Below are 13425 nucleotides of genomic sequence, written 5' to 3'. Positions count from 1 at the left end.
TGGTACTTAATGCTCCATAACGTGCAGAAAAAAGCAAAAAAACATAAAAACATTGGGTATTTCTAGACTCAGGACAAATAGTAGAATCCATTTAGTAGTTTTTTTCATTAGCTTTTTTGGATGAGTAAAAGATTTTTTGGGTAAAAGTCAGAAAATGTGTTTTCATCTTATTTTATATTTTTTTATGGGAAATTAGATAGTATGATCAAAACTATGGTATCCGAAGAAAGCCCTTCTTGTCCTGAAAAAAAACAATATATAATTTGTGTGGGTTCACTAAATGAGTGAGGAGAAAATTACATCTAAACACAAGGTAAAACACAGCCTGGTCCTTAAGGGGTGTTAAAGGATTGGAAAGTGAATATATTTTATTTGTATGTCATAAAATTACATATAAACAATAAAATTAAATATAAAGCAGTATTGTACATTGTTTGTGATGAGAAAGTTCAGGTAAACTAATGTTTAGTCACAAAATATATTTATTTTTTGGGGGGAAAAGTGCATAATATACTTTGAAAAATAATATTCCTTACCTTTTTTAAGAATTTTTTTTACTTTGATATAGTTTCCATGTCTTATTTGATCATGAAGTTGTTTTTCTTCACTGTCGCATTTAATATAACCAATCTCGACAGGAAGTGGAGCCAAAAGATTCAAGGAACGAGACATCACTATGTTTAAACACACAAAAAATAGAGATGGATCAAATAATATCTCAATGTTTTTGAGAAGAATACATTTTGTGTAGGAAATTATCTAATATTGTGTTGTTTGACAATTTTCATGATTTAATGCCATTATTTGAGAAATATTCCTAAAGCAGTGGTAAATCATAAATATTAAAATTACATACCAATGCCATATATATTCCCTGCAAAAATGTATGTATATTAACCATTTCAGGCCCAGGTCATGTTTTTTTTATTATGAATGAGTATATATGATTGAGGGAATGAGTGAGTATCTGTGAATAATTAGTATCTGTGAATGAGATAGCAATCACACTCCTGCTATGCCCAGGTTCCAGCACTTACTGGTTGCCTGGGCATGATAGGAGTGCGAATGCTGTTAACAATTATATATATTAATACTGTTATTTATTGATGTGTTACTTACTTTTAATAAAAGTGGTTTTTTTTAAGGTGTGGGGGGGCCATTTTCGGTTTCGGCCAACTGAATCCTGAATTTTCAGTTTCAGTACAGAATTTTCATTTTGGCGCATCCCTAATTTTTTATGTTCAAGGTCACATCCATCTAGGGCTGCAACAACTAATCGATAAAATCGATAATAATTGATAATGAAAATCGTTGCCAACGAATTTCATTATCGATTAGTTGAATCGATTTTTATCGATTATAAAATGAGGGTTTTTTCAGAGCAAACGCTCTGAAAAATACCCCTCATTATATAAACCGTTTCAGTGACTCACAGCAGCAGCTCCTACTTACCAGTCCCTCCCTGTAATCACTGTGACAACTGGCCCCGCCCCCTTCCTTCTCCCAGAAGGCCAGAACCACATGGCTGTGACACTCATCTAACTGTAAGTATAAAATTAATATTTGGGCTGCTGAAAGTTAGGGGAGGTGGGGGTTAATTTAGGGGCAGTTATGGTTAATGGGGTGTTTAGGGTTAATTTAGGGGAAGTTATGGTTAATGGGGTGTTTAGGGGCAGCTATGGTTAATGGGGTGTTTAGGGTTAATTTAGGGGCAGTTATGGTTAATGGGGTGTTTAGGGGCAGCTATGGTTAATGGGGTGTTTAGGGGCAGCTATGGTTAATGGGGTGTTTAGGGTTAATTTAGGGGAAGTTATGGTTAATGGGGTGTTTAGGGGCAGCTATGGTTAATGGGGTGTTTAGGGGCAGCTATGGTTAATGGGGTGTTTAGGGTTAATTTAGGGGCAGTTATGGTTAATGGGGTGTTTAGGGGCAGCTATGGTTAATGGGGTGTTTAGGGGCAGCTATGGTTAATGGGGTGTTTATGGTTAATTTGAGGCAGTTGTGGTTAATGGGGTGTTTAGGGTTAATTTAGGGGCTGTTGTGGTTGATGGGGGTCTTTAGGGTTAATTTAGGGGATGCTGTGGTTAATGGGGTGTTTAGGGTTAATTTAGAGTAGTTGTGTTTGATGGGGTATTTAGAGTTAATTTAGGGGTAGTTATGGTTAATGGGGTGTTTAGTGTTAATTTAATGATGAGGACTGAGGGTTAATTTAATAAAGTTAACTTAAGGCGCAGTTAGAGGTAAAGGGGGGCAAACTAAGGGGAATCTAAATCCTGGGGGCAGTGAAGATTAACCCAGTACTTATTTATAAAAGTATGGTGTCAGTGTGATGCGAACAGGTCTGTGACTCTGAGGGGACTATGAGATATCTGGGGGTATAAGGCATATCTGGGGAGGATGGAGAGACATATCTGGGGGTATAAGGCATATGTCTGGAAGGCAGTGTGGCATGTCTGGGGAGGATGGAGTGGTGTATCAGGGGGTATAAGGCGTATCAGGCACAGTGGAATATGTGAGAGGCAGCGTGGAGTGGCATATGTGGGAGGCAGCGTGGCATATGTGGGAGGCAGCGTGGAGTGGTATATGTGGGAGGCAGCGTGGAGTGGCACATGTGGGAGGCAGCGTGGAGTGGTATATGTGGGAGGCAGCGTGGAGTGGTATATGTGGGAGGCAGCGTGGAGTGGCATATGTGGGAGGCAGCGTGGAGTGGCATATGTGGGAGGCAGCGTGGAGTGGCATATGTGGGAGGCAGCGTGGAGTGGCATATGTGGGAGGCAGCGTGGAGTGGTATATGTGGGAGGCAGCGTGGAGTGGCATATGTGGGAGGCAGCGTGGAGTGGCATATGTGGGAGGCAGCGTGGAGTGGCATATGTGGGAGGCAGCGTGGAGTGGCATATGTGGGAGGCAGAGTGGAGTGGTATATGTGGGAGGCAGAGTGGAGTGGTATATGTGGGAGGCAGCGTGGCAAGCCTGTGCTCAAATGTGCATAAATTGGGGGGGCTGGTTGGGAAATAAAGACAAAAAATGCATTTTATCAGGTTTTTTTTTTTATTCTGCGTTTGTATTTAACATCATTTGTTTATTAAATTATTTTAAATAAATGAAAAATGTACATTCATTTTTTTTATCCGATTAATCGAAAAAATAATCGGCCAACTAATCGATTATGAAAATAATCGTTAGTTGCAGCCCTACATCCATCCTTTACACATTACCCTGTATTATATATTTTTTAGTAATACTGGCTCAAGGAGTTTGGATATAGCAATTTTTTTCTATAATTTAAGAACCTCTGATACATTTGTTTATGCCAGTGACGTCATGGCTACCAATACATTTTTTAAAAATTTATATTTAATTTTAATCATTAGCAAAGACAGCCTAATAAATAGCTCTGCATTGCTCATCGCAATACGTGCAATCAGTGTCTTGGCAAAGCTTTTAAGGACACACTTGTATGTTCTAAGGGGATTCAAGGGTTTAAAAGATGGAAATGCATATGCTCCAGCCATCATATGAAAATGCATATGCTCAGACCCCTGTGCACACGTGAGGAAAGTGCTCTTCCTATTTAATTTCAAGGGTCTGTTCCTTCAAGCAGCCAGTCAGTGACTGGAACAACATTCAAAATCTGATAGTACCTTTGAAAAAGTTTTATACTAATCCTGCCAAGGATTAATCCCCTGCAGTACATTGGAAATTCATAAAGATCTGTCCAGATCCTCCTGAGAATGCAGAGCAGGTTACTGGATTCAACTATTCAAGTCAATAGAGCCAAGCTTACCAATCACAATGTAATTAGTAAAATAAATAAAAAAACAAGGGAAAAAAGAAGAAAAATAGTTAAACTCATTGAAAATAAATAAAAATGTGGTAACATGTAAACATAATTCTCCAGCGATGTCACCATCAGGGAACCATCCTGTTCCAACAAAATATTTTTTTCAAAGTTTATTTTTATATGCAAGTCCTGCAGTTAGCAGTGTATCTTCAGTGTCTAGTTTCCAAAAATGTATGATTTGATGGGGGAAATGGAAATGGCCAGATTCAAATGTCCCAAAAAAGGACATGGGCACAGACTGACCAGATGTAAAAATTCCAAAAATATGCACTTGCAAAATCTGGCGTTTTAACCTCAAACAACCATTGTACTCAGGAGATGTTGCTGAACACATATAGGGATGTTGTTGGCAGTGACACAAACCAGAAACTGTAAGTTCACAACTAATTAATGTGAGTGAAAAAAGAAAAAAAAGGCTGGTGGTAAAATGTGTGCATGGAAAGAGTGAAACAGGACATGGAGGCCAGATTTAAAAAAATGGTTTTAAAATAGTAATATGCTACTTGGGCAAGACAAAAAATAAAAGAAAGCTTTGCCCTTAAAGTGGTTTATGGACAGAATGTGTTTCTTTCAAAATCAAGGACATTTCTAAGTGTATACAAAGTAATACTGCTATTAACCCCTTCAGGACCGGGATTTTGATACTAACGTGTCGCTAAAGGACCGGAGCCGTTTTTGTGTTTTTGCCATGTCTTTCTTCAACTGTAATTTCTCTCTTATCAATTGGTGCACCCACACAAATCATATATTGTTTTTTTCAGCACAAGTAGGGCTTTCATTTGAAACCATAGTAAGTTGGGTAGTACATTGTTTTGTTTTAAAAAAACTGGAAAAAGTGGGGAAAAATGAAAAAAAACGCATTTTTTTACAGTTTTGTATACATACAAATTGTACACACATTAAACCAATGGGAAAAAATTATCCCAAATATATTCATTAACTTGTCCTGATTTGGAAACCACCCAACATGGCCAGGATTTTTATCTATTTTGACCAGTATAGGGCAAATATTGCAAGGCATGCATCACGTTTTTGAAATGTAATTTTTTTCAAATTTGGCATGGTAGTCTAATAACTGCAATAGTTGTCACAGATACTGATCACCCCCCCAAAATTATATGTTTATGAACAGTAGATAAGTCAAGGTGTACAACTAGGGTCATTTTGACACTTTTCAAACAGGGATTTTATCGCCAATTGCTGCCAAATTTTGAGGTATTTTTATATTTTTGGGGTTTTTTTTGCATATGTTGCAATGTTGCTTTAGATTTTATATTATATTTTGTATAGAATATGTGCAACTGCAGAACAAAACACCAAATTGTGTTCACCAACATCCCCCGGTTCCAACAAGGCCTCACATGCATGGTTCATGCATTTTTTGAGGAAGCTATGAGGGCAAAACTGGAACATGCGCATTTTCGTTTTCACATTTGGAATTTTCAGAAATTGGTTTCCTGGGCCCATATCCCATTTAGGACATTTTGGAAGCCCCCTGCTGTAAATTACCCCATAAAAGTATATATTTATGAACAGTAGACAAGTCAAGGTGTTCAACTAGGGTAGTTTTGACAGTTTTCAGCTAGCCTTTTCTTCACTGATGTCTGCCAAAGTTCACGGAAAATTTATTTTATTGCGTTTTTAACAAATACATTTCAATGTTAAAATTTATTTCTTGCACAGCATATGTGCAACAGTGGAAGAAAGCACCACATTTTGTTCACCAACACCCCCCGGTTCCAACAAGGCCTCACATGCATGGTTCATGTATTTTTTGAGGAAGCTATGAGGGCAAAACTGGAACATGTGCATTTACATTTTTTTAAATATTTTTTTTCATCAGATTACTTGTAAGTGACAGGTTTAGGCCGCTGACATCAATCAGGGAGACCGATCAATAATCAGCGACTTAAAATGTCACCGACAAGTGATCAGGTAATAATTATGATTTTTTCATTTTATTAATAATTTGTGTTTTTTCATAATTACCCTAGATGACCCCTCTCTCTTTGTAGAGCAGGGTCATCCGTGGGCTGCCATAATGATCCGATCACTCCTATTGGCCAGGGGCGATCTGATCAGCCCAGCATTTGACCTGGAAGCACCCTGGACTTTCAGGTCAGTGCTGTTATTTTTTTTTATTATTATTATTATTATTTTATTAATTTTTTTATTATTATTATTCTTTTTTACATTATTTTTTTAACTCTTTCAATGCTGATGCTCCATTGAAGCACAGCATTGATTGATATTTAGTCCCCACAAGCTTGTGGGGACTAATATTAACCCCTGCAATGCTGCGATGGGGTCATACACAATCGCAGCATTGAAGGGGTTAATTGAGGAAGAGGGGGGTAGGGGTTAACTGAGGAAGGGTGGGGGTGGGGGTGGTCTGGTCTCCACACTCATGTGGAGACCAAAGAACCCTGTCTCCCTGTCCCTGAAGCTGCCTCTGGCAGCTGGGACACAATCTCCAATAGACTGGAGATTGTAGGGGAGGAGTCTCTCTGATCAGTCCTACAGGACTGATCAGAGGACTTCTGGGGGCTCGTTTTTGCTGTTGCTGGTCTGCCTGGACTTCCAGGCAGACCACCAGCAGCAGAACCCCCTAAAAAACGGGAATTAATTCAATACCCCCCCCCTTCCCTGAAGCTGCCTGTGGCAGCTGAAACCGCGATTGCAGATTTTTCTGCAATCGCTGTTTCTGCCTACAAAATCACTCCGTGGGAGTGATCGTGGGCTTGGGGGCGGGCTTAGACAGGCTGTGCTGTCTGCCCAGGAGTCCTGGGCAGACAGCAGCAGTAGTGATGGGAAGTTCGGATCATTAAAGTGAATCGGATCATTTCGATTCGTTCACTGAAATGATCCGATTCATGATCCGGATCTTCGGATCACTCAGTGTGCCTGCACGGAGTTACTGTTTTCCAGTAACTCCATGCAGGCACACTAACGATTGGCCCCGCCCCTTTCATTATGAATCCTCCCCCCTGCCTCCAGTGATGTCATGTCAATGAAGGCAGAGAGTCGTTCAAAGATTCGGATCTTACAGGGATCCGAATCTTACAGTGATCCGGATCACTGTAAGATCCGGATCATTGTAAGATTCGGATCATTGTAAGATCCGGATCTTTGAACGACTCTCTGCCTTCATTGGCATTCTAATCATTCAGAGAATGTCACCATACTGTTATAAATAATACATTAATAATCACTGCCCCCAGGATTTACATTCCCCTTTACCTGCAACTGCACCTTAAGCTAACTTTATTAAATTAATTAAATTAACCCTCACCATTACATTAACCCTAAACACCCCATCAACCATGACTGCCCCTAAAATTAACCCTTAACACCCCATTAACCATAACTGCCCCCAAATTCACCCTAAACACCCCATTAAGCATAACTGCCCCCAAATTAACCCTAAACACCTCATTAAGCATAAAGGCCCCTAAATTAACACTAAAGACCCCAATAAGCATAACTGCCCCCAAATTAACCCTAAACACCTCATTAAGCATAACTGCCCCTAAATTAACACTAAAGACCCCATTAAGCATAACTGCCCCCAAATTAACCCTAAACACCTCATTAAGCATAACTGCCCCTAAATTAACACTAAAGACCCCATTAAGCATAACTGCCCCCAAATTAACCCTAAACACCTCATTAAGCATAACTGCCCCTAAATTAACACTAAAGACCCCATTAAGCATAGCTGCCCCTAAATTATCCCTAAACACCCAATTAAGCATAACTGCCCCCAAATTAACACTAAAGACCCCATCAACCATACCAATTTATTAGGTAATTTATCTGGAGTACATGCAATTAATTTAGGGGCAGTCATGGTTAATGGAGTATTTAGGGTTAATTTCAGGGGCCGTTATGGTTAATGGGGTCTTTAGGGTTAATTTCAGGGGCCGTTATGGTTAATGGGATCTTTACGGTTAATTTCAGGGGCAGTTATGGTTGATGGGGTATAAGGGTTAATTTTATGCTGATGACTGAGGGTTAATTTAATTAATTTAATAAAGTTAACTGTAGGTGCAGTTATAGGTAAAGGGGGGCAAACTCAGGGGAATCTAAATCCTGGGGCCAGTGTGAACATTATTAATGTATTTATTTAGAAAAGTATGGTATCAGTAATATTCTCTGAATGATTTGAATCTCTGTAAGATTCGGATCCTTGTAAGATCCGGATCCCTGTAAGATTCGAATCATTCGACTCTTCGGATCATTCGACTCTTCGGATCATTCGACTCTTCGGATCATTCGACTCTTTGAACGACTCTCTGACTCTATGAGTCATCGTTCCTGTGTGAATTAATGAGCTGTAACCTGACCCCAGAGTCTGTGTCTGAGTGCTCTGCAGATGACTCACAGCTCTAGGATCAGGTTACAGCTGCATGATTCACAGACTGAACCGCTACAAATGAATCGTTCAGTCTAGTGAACCGATTCATCCGGATCACTAAAAAGAACCGGATCAAATGAACGATTCGTTCGTGATCCGGACATCACTAAGCAGCAGCGCCCCCACGATCACAGCGATTGTGGTGATGTGGGGGCGTTTTTTGGAGGAGACGTACCTGGTACGTCCCGGTCTACCGGTGACTGTTAACCAGGAAGTACCAGGTACGTCCCGGTACTGAAGGGGTTAAACAATGCTGTATACAATGATTTTGCTGTCAATATTATATTTAGGCACATGTACTTATTTAAAGTACCATTTTACTTTTTAGGGAGGACAAATATGTTGTACTGGGTCTGGGAGTTCACATGAGTTATTCATCTGTGTATACCACCCTCTCTGCCTAATGTAACATCTTTAGAATAATACTTCAGCCAAAAAAAAAAATAATTGTGAAAATAGGTGCCCAAACACCCGTTTGCCTCCAAATAGAAACATAAAGTAACTTGCACCCACATTTAGGGGTAAAAAAATGTGTTTAATCTTTGATCCCTCCATTCCTTGTTCTAAACTAAACCGGCATAGATATAAAACCAAATCCTCTACAGCATGCCAGAGAATGCTGTGGTTCAATATAAGGTGTATATATATATATATATATATACACGGTATACATATATATATATAACAATTTTGCTGTATATACACAAAATATAGTGTATATGCAACGTTTTTTGAATCTATGCACGTAGGATACTACTCATGGGATGTTACTGAACATAAATCTGGGATTTATGACAAAATAAATTAGATAATCCATCATGGGGAATAAAATGATTATTAACAACTCCCCAGATAATGAAGGCTATGCATTTACCACTCAGTACCAGGAACATTTAGTGAGAGACATGTTTGTGACGCAGTATCGAAGGAGAAACGCTTGCTGTCTTTTCGTTTTATGTATTTAAAAACAACATTGTTATTAACAAAGTGTTGGCATTGGAACGTATAGACGCCTACCTAATAGGACAATCACACCTACATACTACTCCGCGTACGGCTGTCTAGCCCCTGAGGTGTCTTCTGCACAGCCGCTTTCAACCGTTAAAAAGAACCGTGCTAACCGCTCAAAAAACAACCCTCGCGTGCGCGCTGACGTCACCGAAAGTATAACTGTCACGCAACCGAAATATCAAGTTGTTAAAAATGAATTTTGGTTGCAAAGTAACGGCGGCGCGCTTTTGTATTTGTTATTCATTTTTTGTATGTATGTATGTATGTATGTATGTATGTATGTATGCTTTATAAAATACAGCTATGCGCGCCTTAAACTGTCTTCAGTTTTAGTCGACATGATTGTTGAGGGCAAAAAAAAGATCAACGCCGCTTAAGCTCTCACTGAGCTTTAAACAGTAGAGAAATCTGTTTTGTCTCTAAGTGTCGCCTGGGGCAATGTTTTGCGATAACTTTTACAAGCCGCAATTCTCTCTTCTCCGTCCTGCGAGCAGCAATAGTAGAAACCCTGCACAATGAATGCGAAAGCAAAAAGTTGAGTTGTGTCTCTATAGTTTATAACTCGGATTTTTCCCATTTTTACTATTATTCGTCGTAAAGTGTATGCGCGGGCGACGAGTTTGTATTGTCACAGAGAATTGTCATAAGTCCTGTATTGTTGTGCACGAAGCGTTATGCACAGGGATATTGGAAGCTTCCCTCTGGCACAGACCGTGAGGACCAAATTGATCTCTTCCGGCTTCCGTACAGTAGAAGATCTGTTAGATTTCAAACCTAAAGAACTCAGCAGAGGTAACAGTGGGGAAGTAATGGCGGTATCTTGTAACTACTGCTATCGGACGTATGTTTTCTCCTCAAGCACCGTCCTCTTCTGTAAATATTAAAACAGCACAAAAGTAACGTAGTTTAGGCATCTGCTGAAACCACAAGTTTAGCTTTCTACACCTATGTCTACACTTATTAATTATTATTGTTTAAAATTCTGTGGCTTTAAGCACTTCTAGTTTTTAATTATAGTGGATTATAGTGGACAGTATTGGTTGATCTACATGTGATGACTTATTAAATAAAGCTAATAAAATACAAATGAGATCAGTGACAATAATTGTTGAAATTTTTATTTCTAGTTTCAATGCATCCAAATTTATTGTGAATACATGAGCACCAAAAAAAATCCTAAATATTCATGTTCAATGGGCAGTGCATTGAAGAAAGGTTTGGCATGTTTAGGCTCGCAAAGGACCTTAGACCACAAGACAAATATTACAAATAAAAAAAATGAAAATGTAGCTCATCATCTATATGTTCTGTTGTGGTATTGAGAGGATACCTCATGGATAGAAATACACAACGTGGTTTTCATTTAGAATTTATTTGAAACAGCAATAAAAAATGGAAGAGAGTGGTAATTTATTACAGCAACTCCCAAGCCATAAATAATAGGAAATAGTGCCATCAAAATGTTATTTATGTTAATGTTAAATCTACCTTCACTTCAATTATTTTCGGTGATAATATATGGTTTTTATTAAATTTTTCTCTACTTTGTGTTAAATAATTTCTGTCTACATACAATAGTTCTCAGCTATTTTTTTTTTTTTAGATATTCCCAGTCTTCCTAGAAACCACTGGATGGCACTGTAATATCAATTATTGTGGTTTATAACTGTATATAAAGTCCCTACGCTTATTACCAATTTTGTAAATTAGAAATCCAATTGGTGATTATCCCTGATCACATATTCCAACTTGTATTTAAAATTTGAGACAAACATACAAATCTAAGCATTAGTAGAGCTACTCTTGCAATTGTTACCCTGCATTATAAGCAGAATTTTCCCTCCTAAAATGGTTTGTAAAAGATTAAAAAAAGTGATTTTCTTTTTTTTATGTATAGAAATGACAAAATGTTTTTCTCAATTTAATCAGATTATTTTTTATTGAAATATGATTTTAAAAACTTGTTTTACTGCAGAAATTGATTGGGTTGACTGGTTATTCTTAAACTTTAGATGCTTTTAAGGACAACTCTATGGATTTATATACAGCTCCTCAAGATTTCCACTTTGCCTGAACCTCTGCAACAATGGCGGAGCTTCCAGTGACATACTTTCCCCCAACAGAGTATGGGAAAATTATTTTTTATTAATAATAAAAATTTAGACTCAGGCTCACAAACTTGTTTTAAAACTACTTCATGGCATGACAAACCATTAAATAAAGTTACATCTTAGTATAATTGCAATCAAAGGAAACATCTATTATGGGAAATACTGTAATCTGACAACTATGTCAACAAGACAAAATATGGTCATATTGGCCCAAGATAAAATGGAGTCTTTTGTTGGGCCAAAACACAAGAGGAGGTAAAGTTACATAAACTTCTTCCGATAAGGTATAAACATTAATAAAAAAGTAAAAAAGATGAGTTATGCCTTACTCCTGAAAAAATCGGAGCTGCTGTTAATTATTATCAGACTTTATACAATCTACAAACTATCGTCCTAATTCTCTCCTCAATGGTAGTGTTAACATCTACAGCAGTATATTAGCAGGCTGAAACCAATTATCCCAGAGTTTCTGCATAGTGCCAGGCAGAGTATCAACAAACATTAGAGAAGTGTTGGATCCGAGCAATCAGGCTGGTGTTCCAATTCTTATGACCCTGTGACTGGATGTGGAGAAGGCCTATGATAGGGTCAGATGGGACTTCCTGGGAAATACTTGAAAGGCCTGTGACTTGAATAGTCTGGTTTATGAAGCCGCAATGGCTTTATATAGTGCTCCTGCCAGAACTATGCCAAAGCTAATTGTCTACCTCTCTTAAAATATACAAATAAAGTCATGAATGACTGGCCTACACTGGATATGTCTTGGCTAGGCAGGATTAATACCATTAGGGCAAATATCTTGCCCAAGAGGAATTATATTTTTCGCATGATTTCCATCAAGGTACCTACAGTTTGACTCAAAATAATACAATAGTCACAAAATGTATTTTGTCTGGGAAAACACCTAAGATTGGTCTAAAGAGTTTCACAAAAAAACTCAAAGGAGGACCTAGGTATCCCAGATTTTAATGAATATCATATTGCAGGTATGATCTCTCATACGTTTGCTACTTAAAAAGAGTAGGCTAAAATAAAGGACTGGTACAGATTGAGTTCAGAATTCTGGGCTGTAGGAACTTGCAATATTCTGGTTGGTAAACAAGCCATTTCACAAATTGATAAAATTACATAAATCCTTTTGTAATGCAGGAAGTAATAAAAAAAAAATGGAAATAATAATACAACTATGGTGAGAACTGATTTTGGAACATTTTTTATTAGTTTATTCATAACAATGTCTATTGCCTAATGGTGTGCCTAGTAGTAAAATATATTGTGTTGTGAACAGATCTGTTGTTTGTATGTCTTTCAGAAGCAGGTATATCTGAGGAAGAAGCCTTGGAAACTTTGCAGATGGTAAGGGGAGAATATTTCCGTGGAACATCAAAGAAAATTCACAAGACGACAGGCTTGGAGTTGCTTGCACAAGAACAAGCTCAAGGATTTATCATAACATTCTGTTCAGCCCTTGATGAAATTTTGGGAGGAGGCATTCACCTGAACAAGATCACAGAGATATGTGGTCCTCCTGGGGTAGGAAAGACGCAATTATGGTAAACAAAATATAGTTTATTATATATATGTATTTACTATAATCATCTTTTTCAATAAGTGGCTGAGGTTCTCTTATTGCTTGAAAGTTTCTTTCCAATTATGTTAACAGTCATATGACATGCATACAACCTTCAAAGTTATTGATTGTTGTAACCTGTACCTTATTGATTTAGTAGCATATATCTGTGCACATTGCTGCCTCCCCATACTCCAGAAAAAGGCAAGTAGTCACCTGTATTATTTCTTTCATTTCCCTTCCGTACCTGTTTTTGTTCTCTTTTTAACTTCCGAAAGTGGTGATCAGTAAAGAGAATGCAGAAAGTTCCACTATGCTTTATCTGCCTTCACTGCCCACCATAACTGATCATACCACATAGTAGGCCAGTGGGTTTTTGTCTTCAAGCATATGAATCTTTCATCAGCTCCTACATCTTGTGCGTAAAAATCCTGTAGGTACATTTAACTAGTTTCAATTAGCTAAATAGTGTTGT

At 38.1% G+C, this 13425-nt stretch overlaps 1 protein-coding gene across 1 annotated transcript in view; it reads left to right on the top strand.

Moving 5' to 3' along the window:
• Positions 1-9943: 9943 nt before the first annotated feature.
• LOC149300966 (DNA repair protein RAD51 homolog 3-like) overlaps positions 9944-13425 on the top strand; it is a 28802-nt gene continuing 25320 nt past the window's right edge. Inside the window, exons 1-2 of the mRNA XM_089484497.1 lie at positions 9944-10061; positions 12693-12933. Coding sequence (XP_089340623.1) covers positions 9944-10061; positions 12693-12933 — 359 coding nt within the window. The remainder of the gene's footprint in view (positions 10062-12692; positions 12934-13425) is intronic.

Source organism: Sceloporus occidentalis, unplaced genomic scaffold (genome assembly GCF_023333645.1).
Source record: "Sceloporus occidentalis isolate IW3139 unplaced genomic scaffold, rSceOcc1.0.p SCAF_22, whole genome shotgun sequence".
NCBI lineage: Eukaryota > Metazoa > Chordata > Lepidosauria > Squamata > Phrynosomatidae > Sceloporus > Sceloporus occidentalis.
Note: the sequence above shows the minus strand (reverse complement) of the source record. Positions and strands in the feature narration are given on the sequence as shown.